The sequence below is a fragment of the Onychostoma macrolepis genome, chromosome 16, assembly GCF_012432095.1.
Source record: "Onychostoma macrolepis isolate SWU-2019 chromosome 16, ASM1243209v1, whole genome shotgun sequence".
Lineage (NCBI taxonomy): Eukaryota > Metazoa > Chordata > Actinopteri > Cypriniformes > Cyprinidae > Onychostoma > Onychostoma macrolepis.
Window position 1 is genome coordinate 11350737 of NC_081170.1, and position 16716 is coordinate 11367452.

The following is a 16716-nucleotide window of genomic DNA, read 5'->3' on the forward strand; positions in this document are numbered from 1 at the left end:
TTTCTTACTTCTTCTGTCTTTACTCATGGATATTATGCTTGGTAAATATTTATTTATTTAGCAGCCGTGGTCCATTACAGGATGACATTTGGTGACCTGAATATTTTACAATGTATAATGGTCTTAATGTTATTTTAAATATATATATATATATATATATATATATATATATTACACTGCTTTTCACAGGTTTGAGGTAAATACGTTTTTAATTTGTTTTTATTTTTAATTATTCAGTAATGATACATTAAATCGACCAATCTTTGTCTGATATATGCTGTTCTAATTATATATTTGGTTTCAAAGAAACCAAAAAAAAGGAAAGTTTCCACAATAATATCAAACAGCACAACTGTTTTCAGCATTGATAAGAAATATATCTTAAGCACAGCATAATTATATTTTAAAACATATTCAAAATGAATAGTTCAATTGTAGTAATGTAGTTTTGTATTTTTAATGTATTTTTAATTTAATAAATGCTCTTGGTGAGCATTAGAGACGTCTTTCAAAAACATTCAATCTTATAAATCTTACCAACCCCAAACTTTTGAATGGTAGTGCATAAATAGTAAAACTGTGTGTGTATTATTTAAAAAACTATATTACAGTAACTTGATTAAATACATTTTAGTGCATTTGACTTTTTTCCTAATTACGTTATTGTCGTTTTTTATCAAGTGTGTCAGCTAATACCAGACAAACACATGGGTCAAATGCATCAGTAATGCGTGGCACGCTTAGTCCAAAACAGATTGTCCACAGCTCTCCTATGTTGATCCTACATGTTTGCCTGTCTGGCAGTTCACTGAATGTGATTGCTAGGTTGAATAAAGACCGAGTGGCTCTCAAAGCCAGATGATTGTACGTTTGGCTTTGTTTTATGTGAACCTCAAATTTGCAGCCATTGCCCACACATTTACCCCTGCATTCATGTCTGGTTTGTGTGGTCTTGAACCACATTGAAAGCCTAAACACTTTAGCAGCCCCATAATAAACTAACACACATAGTTGCGTATCAGCCGCAGACCTCCTTTTCGAAGTGCTTTCCGTTAGTATGAGTGCACTCTCAGCGCTCATTTTGTGTCCTTGGTATTCAGAGAGGGGAAAGAGGGAATGCATTGACATCTTGGATGGTGCTATTCACACCACTGTCTCGCTTAAATTACCTGAGCCGCAGTGAAAGCTTGCTGTTATCAAGTGTGTTTTTGTGTGAGAGATGTGTCTGGTGCCTCACAAAGCTCCACGTAGCAATTCCTGATACTCAGTGACGTGCAAGACTTATTCATTTTTGGTCCTTATTCAGATGAATCATACTTTGGTGTCCAACATTTATGGCTCATCTTTCAAAATAAACTGAAGCTATCTGAATGGAATTGTGTCATTGCACTTAAAGTAGTAAATAAAATGTTTATTAAATCAGATTTTATAGCATTTATAGCAAACACAGATATTCAAGCTGCTCTTTTCCATACAATGAAAGTGAATAGTGAACAGTTATTTTAGTGTTATTTATGTACAATGTATTTATTCATATTTTAAATTATTTAAATTAGATTTTGTGTTTTATTATGTATTCAATTTTTGGTTTCTGTTTTGCTTTAACTTATTTGTATTTCATTTTTAGTAATTCTGGTATTTTACCTTATTTTATTTTATTTTTAGTTTAGTTTAGTTTAGTTTACAAACTTTAAAAAAGAAAAAATTAATAATGACACTGCTGTCAAGCTCCAGAATTTTTTTTTTTTTTTTTTTAAAGTTGTTCCCTGAAAATGTTCTGTGCCATTATGTATTTTCTTTGCTGATTTTTATATCTCATTCGCAATTTTAAATATATAAATATTTATATTTTGCATATTATTGTCAGTTATGGGGCATACACAAACTTTTGATGTTTTCACTATTGATTGTCAGAGACCAACTACTTAAATATAGGTCTGTTTCTCACACGCACCTATAAGATGATGTCAGGTTACTTGTGTAACTTAATATTATTATAATATCCAGTCATATGGACTACTTTTATGTTGGTATTTTTTGTGCTTTTTGCAGCTTGACAGCCTGTCACTATGATATATATGTGCACATAAATCGCATAATTGATAACTTCATCATCAAGAAGTAATATAATTGGGCAAATGCAATTTAATGTTGTTTTGGCTGAGTATTTGAGTGTCCTGAGCTTAATGACAAATGGCTCTATCCCTCCAGATATTCTGTTGTCGCCACGACTAGCATCCAGAAAAGTGCATTGCTCATTCAGTGTTTATGTAAGTACTTGGCAGCATGTGCTTGGTGACTAGGCTGTAGCATTTTCTTGTTTTTCTTCTTTTCTAGCGGCACAATGGTGAAGTGTCTTCAGGTGGTTCTGTCAAGCACTTGGGCCGCAACCGCTTCTCAGTGTCCTTTCAACTGGAGGACGTCCAAAAGCCAGAGCAGGACCTCTACCGCTGCGTCACGCAGTCCTCCAGAGGCTCCGGCGTCTCCAACTTTGCTGAACTCATTGTCAAAGGTGAAGAGCTTGTTTTCTTTCCTTCTTTTGTCCTTTCAGTCTTCGTTTTACTGCCCATAATGTGCACATCACAAGATAATGGGATTCTGGCTAAATCCATGTCATTGTATTCTTTTTTCATTATAGCCTTGCATTCTCACATCTTACACTCCTTTGTCCTGAAATTGCCAGTTTAGTAAGAAGGATGTACAGTATGTGTGGACTGTTGTAGAAGCAGACTTTTTTGTCCGTTGGTATTTAGGAAAGCTTAAAGGAGCAGTACACCCCAAAAAAAAAGAAAAAGATAATTCTGACTTTATTCACTCCCACTTAATTAAGTTTGTTCAGTACAAAAAATATGATTTTATTTATTTTTGTCCTTTTTTTGAGCTTGACAGTCTATCTAAAAAAGTCCAGTATAAAGATTCTTTAAAATGTATTGTTTTGTGCATACAGCATACAGGTTTGGAACAACATGAGGATTAAATAATGACAAAATTTTCATTTCCGCTTTCCCTTTAAATTCTGAATCAACCATATAACTTGACACCTGCCCATCAGCCTGCAGTGGCAGCTTTCTGTGTCCACATGTAAACCCGGGTCAGATTGATATCCCCTAAGCAAAAGAAGAAGTCAGGGGTGGAATAAGAATAGGGATGGATGAACCACGTGGATTATTCAACATCCGTCCTCAAGGCATACTGAGAGAGGTTATGAGACAGCACCATGCTAATCCTATTGATAGATGTAGCAGCACGGATTACGGAGAGTTTAGAAATACGGCTTTACTGTATTCTACAATGTGACCCAGAAGCACAGCATTATAAACCTTCAGGCTGTTTTCTTTAAATGCAGTCATAACAAACCAGAAATGAAAAATCACAGGTAATACCCTCAGAGATCCTAAAAGAGAAACTTCTAGCTATTCAATTATTTGTACTCCCTCACACTGTTTATTATTTAACCCTAAAGCCCCTACAGCAAGGCTAAGCACTTTGCTTTCTTCACACCTAAATCACAGAATAAAATAGTAGTTTTTTGAACCAGTTTTGAACATGGAATATGGGCATTATCCCTTTTGTATTGTTTTCTTTAAATTGTTTAGTTTCATTTGTTTGTTTGTTAGTTTTCTTTAAAAAAAAAAATTTTTTTCATGTTTTGCGTTTTTTGTTTTATGATTTTAGTTTAGTTTTCTTTGCTTAGAGAAAATGGCTTTGTTGTATAGGTAACACTACTTTTGCCGGCAGATAACCTTGTAATTTGTATGTTTCTCTTGCTAAAGCGATTGGATAAGAGCGCCTGCTAAATGCCGTAAAATTGCTAATGTTCTCTAGATCTTGTCATCAAATTCAAAACTCATTTTGACATGCAGTGTTTCTTGGGGACTGACTAATCAAATGGTTCAGGAAAGTGCTCGATACAAAGCATTTGCTCTTGCAGCACTTGTCACACTGACTCATTACAACTTCATCATTATATTTTTACCAGAGTTGTAGGCATAATCCACTTGGGAACATCGCAATATGAAGCACAACTTATAATGAGACCTGCTTGCATCTGTGTCTCTATGTTAGAGAGCTTTAAAGCCATTTCAGACTATAGCTGCATTCCCTCTGCAGCATGTTATTGGCATTGCTTCCTGATGGCTTTTACTTCGACAGGAGGTCCTATTTAAAATGCATTACTGCACCTCAGTTAAGCACGGCAGATTGGCCCCACCAGACGAGTCCGTAAAGCTATAGGCCCACATGCTAGCACGGCAGCATTGACGCAAGCCCATTACGTTCACCTTAGTTTTCCCTTCCCTTCGCTCTGATCTTCTCCTTGTCTTTTCCAAACTGCCCTCCCACGCTTGCCCTCACTAACGAGAGGCTAATCAGTCCTTTAATTAGCTTGATCAACTCATTTCACAACTCACTGTTCCTCAATGGGCCCATAGATTACACAGCAACAGGGCTAATGCAGAGGAGCCAGAGGGCTAATGAGAATTGTTCTCAGTCAGTCAGTAAGGTTCAGATCTGTTTTTCACAGTAACACTGAACTCTACTCTGGCGAAAGAAGCTTTCTCAGGGTGAAATTAATCATCTACCCTAACCAACGCTGGATAGAGGGAGAATCGCAGAGACGGCCTGTTTTTATGTCTCTTCGCATATGAAAGTGGAGTCTAAGTTGACTTTATATTATTCTCTGAGCCTTTCTCTGACAGACAAGATGAGCTTTATTATTCCCTGCCATCTCATATCACTCCCAGGAGAGGCTTTCTCTGTCCCTAGCTGGATATTTGCCATCTGCAGCTGGCCTTGAGAGAGAAAGCTTGCAGACACAGCAGACCCGAAGATTAGTCATGGGAAAAGTCAGCGCTGATATCTTTTCATTCGTTGGACACTCGCTTCTGTCCTTACAAATCAATTTCTTTCACTAATTGTTTGATAACTCAGGACCCTTTGAAGTTCTAGTCATTAGTCAGGGTTTAAATATATATCTAAAAAACGTTATACCTTGCAAATCAAATGTGAGATTGTGGTTATACTGTGTAGCTGCCCGCTAAGTTCCTCAGGGAGCCAAAAGCTCACACTAAATAGCATGACCTTGTATCTGAGGTTATTCCACAGTCTACTGGCTTGCACATCTGTTGGTTTACTCATAGCTTTCCCTCGAGGACTTGAAAGAACCAGCTATTGGAGATTTAATGTTCATGGCCAGATTGGTATTTTAACCCTTGAACCTTGTGTTTTTAAGTTGTACAGTTTGAACTGAAAATGTTCTTTCACCTCATCTCAGCAGTGTATGGTCAAGATAAGCTTTAAAAACTGGGTGAAAGATATCAGACAGATTTAGGTTAGTGTACATTAAAAGTTTTCATATTTCTCCTGGGGGCTGCTTGAAAAGGGCTAACATATTAACATGTTTTCTTCATTCCTGGAATAGATTCTTACCATCATCTCCTTTGTATCTCCGTAACAGTTCCCCCATCTCCCATTGCTCCGCCCCAGCTGTTGAGAGCAGGCTCCACGTATTTGATCATTCAACTAAACACAAACTCCATTCTGGGCGATGGCCCCATCATCCGTCGGGAAATCGAATATCGGGCCAGCCAGGCACCTTGGTCGGAGATCCTTGGAGTTAACATGGTTACCTATAAGCTCTGGCACCTGGATCCAGATACAGAGTACCATATCAGTGTGCTGCTCACCCGGCCGGGCGAGGGTGGGACGGGGCCACCAGGACCACCCCTCATCAGCAGAACTAAATGTGCAGGTGAGTGACCAGAGACTGTCACATACATTACGAAGTCTGTTGAAAATTACTGTCATATTTTGATGTTGGATGAGAATTAAGATTATGTAAAGTAAGTATCCATTTAAGTTCTCATTTAAACTCTCTATATACACACAAACACATCTACACACACATACAGTATATATAAATGTATTTTAGAATGTAAATGAATACATATATTACACTATTTATTTATTCAGACAACAATACAAACGAACAACTCGATACATACCCGATACCATAAACCGTAAACATTTCTTATCATATTCTAGACCAAGACTACAAAAATGTGTGTGACATCGAAAACCCAATGTGAATTTGGTCAAGTGTTTAATGCTGGTTCATAAAATAAATCTGACTCAATTTTTGAAAAAGTGGATGATTAATTGAAACTTACATTTTCTGAACCGAAACTGCGGGCATCTCTCCTGTGGTGCCTTCTTGTGCCTGTCAAAACAAACAGCAAGGGGTCGGTAATGCATGGTTCTACCTGCAAATGAGAGTCTCTACCACGTCCAGCTGTTTCAGTCCTGGAAAGGGTGTGATTAGGAAGATTGATCCTGGTTTTATCTGAGTGAAAACGAGAGTGAAAATGCAGGTTGAGGATTGGACCCAGACCTGGTCAACATAGTAATGGTCACCACTTTACATCACATCCTCTTCCAAACACATATATACGCTATCACACAAATCACTGCCTGCCTTTGTAAATGACACATCACGATTATTCCCAGCTTGTTCCTGAGACCAGACACCTACCATTCATCAGCAAGCAAGACGAAAAGAGGCAGCCAGGTGAAAAAGGGAGTGCGGAAAAGCATGACAACACAGGAGGCTTTAGAATGACATAGCAGGGAGAAAAAGACATCAGCAGATAAGACGAGAGAGTCGGAGCGAGAAAGATTCGTCTGTGAGTCACTTCCAGACACGTTTTTGTCTTAAACAGCTTTTGTCTCTAAAAGAAAGGCGGAGAAAATGAGGAGCAGACGTTCATGCTAAATATTTCCTACTGTTTCCATTTCCACTTCCACATTAAGTCTAGATTGAAATTCTTCTTTAAATGGAGTATTTGCATCATATTCCCAGTGGTGCCTCGCTGCACATGAATATTGGGGCTGTTTAAGCTGCTGTCATATTTGCTGAACTGTTGAAGATGTAATTTTGACTCAATAGAAGCACATCAGTGGGATTGGAAGTAAAATGAGGTTTTCCATACTCTGCTCATGCTCAAATCTCCTGTGTATTCTGCCATCAGCTGAATAGAAGTCGAAGATATAATTGAGTGCTTGGAGAAGTGTGCTAGTGGGAACGCCATGTTGTGTCAGAGGCTATGAAGTTTTGATTTGTTTGACAGCGCTTGCTCACACACACGCATACGCTGGTACGTTCGCTGTGATGATTTATTAATCACGGTTGAAAGAGGGTTAGCGTTTACAGTCATGTGACTCGATATTCAGATTAGCCTCCAGAGAGCTCTGTCACAAAAAATATTAGGCTTAGCCGCTGCTGCAGGACAAGATGTTTGTTTTGTAACATCATCTGCAATAGTTTTTATTCATGATTTAATCTTTTACTGAATTTGATGGATTTATGGTTCTTTACTAAATGCATTACCTTCAGCCATCAAGGGAGGGACATTTTATTCTTTAGAGGTCTGGTCATAGAGCTTTCAAGTATGCTTCACTTAAAGGGATAGTTCATCCATAAATGGACATTCTGTCATCATTTACTCACCCTCATGTCATGTCGTTCCATACCTGAATTACTTGTTTTTTCTTCTGTGTAACAGAAAAGAAGATTTTATTTAATTTTTTTCTTTCAAGCAGTGAAAGTATTGGTTACTTGGGTATTATACAGCACCCCAAAACATCACAAACCCCCACTGGTCACATTTTCTCCCTGATTCTTTTCTCTCTCTCGCTTTTTGGATAGAGAGAAGTGTCAGCTCATCTGTCTTCATCCGGCAGGTGAATCCACCTCCTCCATTACAAAGGTGACTGTAATCATCTTCTCTGGCTCCATATGAGCCGCACAAAATGGCCTCCATCCGGGGATGCCATTACCTCCTGTACACAGACCTGATGCTGACAATCTTCCCTGTTGATATATCCCTTTCTGGCATCCAGCAAGATCTTGTTAGTTTATTTGTTTGTGTAGTTAGGCTCACCTTATATGGTCTCTCTCTCCTAGCAGCTTATTTTTATTTTGTGTTTCACTGCAAGAACGTTAACTACTTCCAGGACCTTGGGTGACTTCTCCGCCAAAAAACTGGAAGAAAGTGAAATGAATGATGAGATGACTAGGTTGTTTCTGGCTGCAGCTGAAGATTGCATCCTGGTGCACAGCTCTAGGTAGTGACCTACATAAAAATGATGAAAGAAGGCACAGTCCTGTGGGCACAGCCAGGGAACCGGTGGACATTTTGCCGAACACAGCCAGGTGTGCTTGATGAGGCGTTGTTGTGATTAGGAGCAGGATGTGATGTGAAGGAATGTTCCTCAGAGGAGAGGGAGATTAGAAAGGGGAAAAAGATGGAATAATGGGACAAACATTGTACTTCTGCCACAGACTGGTTCACAGATGGACCTCCACCTGCTGCTGGGTCTCTTTAGGTGTTCATTGGAGTGAGTTACACTCTGGATTGTAATGACTTAAAGGTACAGTGCACCCAAAAAATGCAAAAAATAAAATAAAATGTTTACTCACCTTTGTGACATTCCAAATTTGTATGACTTTTTCTTCTGCCAAACACAAAAGATGATTATATTGTATTGATTGATTGATTCATACAATAAAAGTCAATGAGACTTTTATTGTATGGCCAAAAAGAGGCATTGAACATTTTTCAAAACAACTTTTGTGTTCTGGAGAAGAAAGTCAAAAATTCTCATCATTTACTCGTCCTTGTGACATTCCAAACATGTTTGACTTTCTTTCTTGCATGAAATAAGGTGATGTTTTCAACAGCATACTGCTGTTTTCCCCATGCAATGAAAGTTGATAGTGATGAGTGCTGCAAAATCCCCAAAAGGGACAAAAACACAATAAAATCATTTTATGCTGTATATGTTTTCTGAATGGAGCTTTGTGTGAGGAACAGACCAAAAGACAGAGCACCAAGTTTGAAATCTGTGATGGTTGAATAGGGTAAAAAAAAATTCAGTAAAATCATGATTTAAATTTCAGTCTGTTCCTCACAGAAAACATTAAATATCCTGGACGAGTCATGAGTCAGGAATCCTTTTATAACATTTTTATGGTGCTTTATAGTTCCTTCTTGAGCGTGACAACCATTTGTCACTACATACAATATATTTCAAAAGTTTTTTTTAAATTGATCAAAAAGGACAGAAAGAAAAGCCAATTATGATGTTACAAATTATTAATATTTCAAATAAATGCTGTTCTTTTTAACTTTCTATTCATCAAAGAATCCTGAAAAAAAACTGTCATGGTTTAATCAAAAATATGCAGCTCCATTGTTTTCCACAATGATAGTAATTAGAATTGTTTCTTGAGCTCCAAGCATAGATCAACATAGAATGATTTCTGAAGGATCATGTGACCCTGAAGACTGAAGGAATGGCTGCTGTAATTTCAGATTGCCATTACAGGAATAAATTACATTCCAAAACATATTATAACAGAACAGTTATTTTAAATTATTATAATGTTTTCACAATATTGTACAACTGCGCAAGTCATGTAAATTATTTCTGGGTGAACTATCCCTTTACTAAATGTCTGTAATAAGAGTAACATGTAGCAGTTTATTCTTTCATGATTTTTATTCCCATGATTTAAAGTCAGATACGAATGCTCGTATGCACATTTGATTAAACCCACTCCCATCCATCTCAATATAAACGATTTTACCCCAGATATCACAGAATCATGTTTCTCATCCGTTTTCCTTTTACAAACCAACGACCAGAACTTCACGCCCATTAGTTCACTGTATAACCTTAGTTCTCTCAGGACTACCTCATGTATCAACATTATCTAGAGTAATGGGACAGAAACTGGTCTTGTTTAGACTTCCAGCTGCCCGTGAGGAATTGACATGCTGCCCCAGGCCCCTGGCTGCTCTCTCTGGGTTCGGTCCCATCTCAGACGGGAGCCAAGGAGTGGGCGCTCGAAGCGCTGCTCTTGGCATCCAGACAAAGCCTTCGAACTAGGTTAAGGGAAGTAGGGTGACACAAAAGGCCCTTTTGAGCTCCTCAAAGAGCACAGTGTAGACTCTTGGATTGTTTTAAAGACGACACAAGCCAACAACATCCCATTAGTTTGCTTTTAACTAACAATCAATAGTTCCATTAAGACGATCATCACTCTATTTTGGTCGTATTTCCTGTGGAGGCAAATGGGACCTTTTGACATTCAATGTGTATTTTAGGAAACGAACATCGTTCATTCGTGTCATTTTCAGGTCCACTAAGTGCTTCTGTTGATAAGAAATCCAATCGCGCTGGAAGTTAATCTAAATGTAAATCTACAAATGAAACCAAATGTAAATCTAAATATAGACCTTAAGGAAATGTGTAGAGAGATGTGGCGAAAGCTCTCTGATGTGTGAGATATTTCAGGATTAACGGAGCTTAATGTTACGAGTGCATTTCTGCAAGAGAAGTGCTGAATTAGTATTCTGCGATCCGTACACGTTCTCCTCGGAGGACTTCAAGACGAAATGCATTTCCTCTAATTCGCTGTCCTTATGGTCTTGGTGCATTAGCTACCTCACCTTACCTTTAGTAGTAATCCTAATTCTTAAGAGCATGTCTTCTGAGCATCGGTTTGAGAGGAACAATAAAGACCTTGAGCTGTGACCTCATACTTTTTACAGGAAGTGCGCACTTCACATCCCCTTTGTTGTACCTTCCCACTTGGGTCCATTAGTCATCAGGTCCCATTAAAAGAACAAAGGAGTACAATACATTATGTGGAGATATATTTGACCAAAATGCATTGATTGTCTTAATAATGGACCGTGACAAATGCACTCATTGATAGTGAGGCTGGATGTCCTTGGTTCACCCTCCCTCGCTGTGAGAAACACTAAGGTTGCTGTGTGCCCTACAGACAGTAGCTTCCTCTGTCTCTTTATATCACATACGCCAAAGGTGGTCGCTGATCTTTCTGCCCCCGGTGAATAAGAAAGTACGAACACAGATGTGAGTTATGCCAAAAATAGTTGGCCTAACGCAACGACCTTGCACTAACGGTAACTGGCAGAGCTGAGTGTCCTTGAACGGGGCTCATGGCCCCTGGACGATGGGGCAGGCAGATACTCGATTTGCTTAGCGACACGGAGGTGGCAAATGGCGGGAGAGAAAGTACAACCTGCAGCCTGTGGAATTAATTAACGTAATTTGGCATGAGTTGTGTCCTCATTAGCAGGTGGTCCCTCAACCTTTTTGACCGTGGTGGCGCCTCCTACCTGTGGTGGGTGGGGTAGGCGAGAACTCTTGTGACCTGGTGATGTCCCCATGCAGATTCCCTGCATTTTTGGCTTATGTTAACAAAATGCTTTACCATTTTCTATTCCAATAGAGCCCATGCGGGCGCTGCGTGGTCTTCGAGCCTCGGAGATCCAGTCCCGGCAGCTGACCTTGCAGTGGGAGATGCCGGCCTTCAACCTGACCCGCTGCCACACGTACTCTGTCTCCTTGTGTTACCGTTACACGACCGCTGGGGGTGGCGGTGGGCACAACACCACGGTGAGAGAATGCCTGGCTGTGGAGCACAACACTTCACGCTTCACTCTCAGAGATCTGCCTCCTTTTCACACCATCCAAATACGCCTGGCACTCGCCAACACCGAGGGCAAGAAGGAAGGGAAGGAGGTCATGTTTCAAACTGAGGAGGACAGTAAGTAGCGGAGCTTTCAATGAATATTTACTTGTTGTATTTCTGTTGCAGTGGTGCCTGGGTTTCAAGAGTGGGGAAGCGCAGATGTCTCATGAATGACAAATTGTGTAACATTGTGCCACAAAATGTGATGATACTACTACAGACTACTACTAAGAAGTAAAATAGACATTTTCAGGTTTCTCAGCAGCAGAAGTCGTCATAGTTCGGTTAACTTAGAGAGCAGTGAATGGGAGAGTACCACAAATCAATTTTTGCTTTCCCATTTGATCAAATAGTAAAAGAAAAACTACATGATAGTGTTTTCATGACTTTCAAAAAAAAGATTTTTTTTTTTACCGTCCCTCACATAGACGCTGCATTAGAAACACCCTCGCATTAGCGTTAACTAGTTTTTTGTACGTTTTTTTGTAATTTGGTGATATAATGCAAAGTATAGTGTTATAAATGTACATACATTTAAAAAAAAAAATCTAAATATAAAAAGGATTTACAATACTGATAACCATTGAAACGCGTCATCACAGTCTTGTGAAAACGGTCCATGATTGACCAAGTTCAGAACTACATTTTTTACAATATTTACAAATGGTAATAGGCCAAATTTCCCACGTCCTGTCCATTTTAGAGCTCACCTCAAATGCTCATTCATCATTTAGAGAAATGAGGCTTCAAAACAAGACAAAGATAGTGATTGAAAGCCTATCTTCCAGTAAATAATCAAACAATTACCAATTAAAGTAAACTTAAAGTGTTTGCAAATATTTACTTTTACTAAAATAATCATAGTTAGATGCATGTAAATGGATGCTTGGATGATGCATAGATTAGATATATAGAAAAGAAAGAAAGGATGGATGATGGATGGATGATAAGGGTGGATGGAAAGAGCAAAAAAAAGAAAAGGATGGATAGTAAGCGATGGGTGATAAAAAAAGTATAGATGGAAAGAAAGAAAAAGTAAGGGCATATAGAAGATTAATGGATTAAGGATAAATGGAAAGAAAGAATGGATGGATGATAAAAGATGAATGGATTATTGAATGAAAAAAGAATGGATGGATGGAAAAAGAAAGAAAGGGAAAGAGGTATTAACACACAAAGAAAGAAAAAGATAAAGTTGACAAAGTTGTTAAGTTGTTCCTATAGGGTTGTAGTATTTACTTCTGGAGTCTTCTGAATAAAAATGTTTCTCTTAGATCTGTTCAACATCACAATCATAAAGACACAGACGTTCCCAAATGGATTTGAAATGAATTTTTAATTATTCTCTCCAGGGAGCTGAGCATGAGCAGGCCAGGGAAGATTTTTATGCCCGTTTCTGTGCTCGGTCCAGCCGGCTTGGGCTGTAAAAATTCTGGCTTAAGGACAAAATAATTTTCTGGGAAAAATTTGAAACACTAGTGTTTCGCCCAGACAGGAAGTATGATGAAATAAGAGAGAAAAAGAGAGGGAGGAAAGGGAGCGCTCAATTATCAACACTCCTCTGAAGCTTCAATCAGCAATTCTTTTCTTTCATGGCCTGTCACAAGAAGAAGTGATGGAGTCAGCGATTTTGACTCAGTCTGAGTGAGCGTGTTATTTTCGCCACCGGCTATCTCTGCCTCACCAACTATCACCCCGCGCACACACGCTGTGCACATACCCGAGGGCTAACGAGGATGGCTCAGTGACAGAGCACAAATGGCTGTAAAAACATCTGCTGATGTGTTACTGCTGCAGTGTGTGAGAGCTTAGAGCATCATCTGTCTCTCTAGCACCATTTCCACTTCCTCCTTGTTCTTTCTGCCAGCTTTTATGTCTGTTAATGAACCCGTGTTAATATTAATCAGCCAAAAAAAGCCATGTCATCAGCTGCAAGTGTTGCCCTTTCTTTCTGTCGCACAGGCTTTGTATTTCCTGCTGAGAAGTCCAGCTTCGACCAGCATGAATTTCCACGCTGCTCCAGGCTGGTTAAGGCTGCTTTCATGCCGGTGTGGTTGATTGATCAGTGTAACTCTGCTGTTCATTTGCAAACCTAACTGATGAAACTAATTAAGCAGCATGGCCTTTCTGGAGAATATGGTTAAGCTAGTTAAATAAAAATGAAAATTGTGTTCTCGTTCCAAACCTGTGAAGTTTTTAAGAATGCTGCTCTCTTCTATACATTGAAAGGACAAAAACAAATCATTAAAATGATTCCTATGACCCTTCCAATTATCCTGAGGCCACATAATAGTTTTGTGAGGAAAAGACTGAAAGTTATATTGTTATGCACAGAAAATCTATACTATATTGTAGCTCTCAAATTTCATTCAGGTTCTGTATGCTGTGTGAAGAGTTCAAAGGCCATTGGTTCTCACTTGTCTTGTAACCAATCGCAACACAGCAAATTTGAATGTGCAGGTGAGCTAATGAAATTTCGGAGCTGCAGTTGATGGCAAAAGTTTCTGTGAATAAAGACTGATATCACACAAAGCTAATAGGGAATGAGTCATTATTACATCCGCTAGGGGTAAGACGTAATAAATAAATAAAACGAACCAAAAGACTTCCGGCTGGCCGTCAGACCAAAAAGAACCCAAGCAAAAATCACAATAAATAAGGTAAATTTATTGTAAGTTACAAAAGGGGAAAACCATCAATAAATAGTAGCCCCCCTTAAGGGACCCACGGTCCAACCAAAGATAACATTTGAACAATACAATATCAAAGAAAATAAACAAAGAGAAAACAAGGAATCAGATGGTATTTTTCGTCAGAGAGACCCAAGGCCAAAATAACAAACAAAACCAAGCTAATAAAGTAAAACAACAATAGAAATAACCTACAAAGAAAAGAAAATTAAATACAATCAAGCAAACTACTCTTAACATAAACATCACAAAAAGGAGATCTAAACAAAAAGGCAGGTCTCTCCTACATTTCTACCGTATTCCAAACTAAACCAACGATCAAATAAAACACTCAACAAAACACAATTTTGGTCTGGCGGCTAGCAGGAAGCCTGGAGCAGTGTGACCGGCCCGAAGTCACACCGAACCCCTTCTGATGAACGGAAGAGGCGTTTTAAAGGAAACCGCCAGCTGGTCACCCAATTACCACTGATAGGCAGCAACCCTCAGCAAATCAGCGGCGATCTGAAACTCAAAAAGAAAACATCCAGCAGAATACAAATTATATATATAAAAAAGAAACAAACATCATAACTTAACAGTCATGTGGACCATTTTTATGATATTATTATGATGCATTTCCTCCCCCTGATTATTTTTGGATTATTTACATGCTATTATAGTATTTATTAATATTTTCATTAATTAATATTTTCAGTTTTCATTTTAGTTTCAATTTGATTAGTTTTGTTCTTTTTATTTTTATGTATATTTAGCTTTAATTCATTTTCATTTAACTTTTAATTAATATTTTCATCAATTAATATATTCCTTTTTAATTTTATTTTAAATGATAGTAGTTTTGTTTTCTTTCTCCTTTTTATTATTTATTTTAATATTTATATTTAGCTTTAATTTATTTTCATTTCACTTTTAGTTTAGTACCTTGACGTACGTATATTTTCAGTTTCTCATTTTAAATGTTAACGTTTTTCATGTAATTTATATTTCATTTTATTTCAGAAAATATTTTAATAGCTTTAGTTTTATTTAACAATAACAACAATGTATGGAAAACATTTGTGTCAAAAATTCATATGGATTGGAAAGAAAATAAGGTGAGTAAAGGATGACCAGTTTAATTTTTGAGTGAACTCTTCCTTTAAGAAGCTTGATGGGGACATAAAGAAACCAACATTCAAAACACATACACTATTCTTTTTAGCGCATTCCATCAAATCTGGAGAGCACATTCCCAGCTCTTTGATTCCATATCACATATTCAAGTGACCTGACAACAGTACTGAATCACTTAGATTAGTTATAATAGATGAGTCTCTGTTCATAACATAAAAGGCCTGCTTAAGACTTTCATAATGACAACGGCTGTAATGAGGATATTAGAGTTGACCTTTGGGGGACTTTAAGCGATTAACCCTCTCACTTTGAGTAAATGCTAGTGAAATTACTAGTCTGACAGTGTAGTATCTTTCCGTTTCTTCATTCATAACCAGTGGCTTCTCTGGTTTCCCACAGTTCCCGGAGGCATTGCTCCCGAGTCTCTTACCTTCACGCCGCTGGAGGATATGATCTTCCTGAAGTGGGAGGAGCCGGTGGAACCCAACGGCCTCATCACGCAGTATGAGGTATGTGCTTTCCTACTCTTTACCGCACTCATATCCATTTCTCTCACGCTGTCTGAATCCGCAGAGATTGGCTCTGACGAGTCAGCGTTTTTACCAGGTGAAATATCGATGATCCACAATCCTTGAAAGACAAAACTTCCCACTGTGTGTTAAAATTGGACTGCCAGTTTAAATTATTTATGAACGTGCCGCTAACATATGATCCCCCGCATGCATGTGCACACAGACCTGACTGACAGTGTGCTGTATTAGGAAGACCTTGGAATGCGAGTGTTTTCCACCCCTATATAATTTGGAGTTTCAGTCGAGTGGGCAGGAAGTGCTGAATTGTTTTTGTTGTTCTTTCTCAACTCAAGTCAGTGACAGGCAGAAAGTATGTATGAAGTCATGATTTGGACCTGGAACTCTGCATGCTGCCAGAGACACAAGAGCCACCAAGGCCAGCCCTCCCTCTAATTGGTCCCTACTGCACCAGCCATCTGTTAGTAAATGACAGAAAGATGTCTCTATCTAAGTTCTATATGCTGTCTCCTACACTTTTTGCCATTTTAGAATCTTGCTTTATTTGAATAGTTGCCACAATGTCATCATAGAACAGCCGTATTCATGAACCAGGACGATTGTCCTAGAGCTACGTGGGATTAATTGCTTTGCTGGAGGACACAATGATAATTGCTCATGGCTCAGTTCTCGAAGGGACTGAATCAGCAACCGTCCAGCTTTAACCAATACACCACAATATTTTCTGAATGTGGCTGCTGAAGCTTCTGGAACAGTTTTGAGATGATATCAAGAAGACATTACTGAGGTAGTGTCACATACAACCAAAGAAAGAATA

General features: G+C 38.5%; 1 protein-coding gene across 12 annotated transcripts in view; it reads left to right on the top strand.

Annotated features, from left to right (window-relative positions):
• ptprub (protein tyrosine phosphatase receptor type Ub) overlaps positions 1 to 16716 on the top strand; it is a 232499-nt gene that overhangs the window by 151754 nt on the left and 64029 nt on the right. For all 12 annotated transcript variants that reach the window (XM_058747184.1, XM_058747185.1, XM_058747182.1 and 9 more), the window contains exons 6-9: positions 2338 to 2512; positions 5456 to 5749; positions 11321 to 11638; positions 15769 to 15878. In XM_058747184.1, the coding sequence (XP_058603167.1) occupies positions 2338 to 2512; positions 5456 to 5749; positions 11321 to 11638; positions 15769 to 15878 (897 nt within the window). The remainder of the gene's footprint in view (positions 1 to 2337; positions 2513 to 5455; positions 5750 to 11320; positions 11639 to 15768; positions 15879 to 16716) is intronic.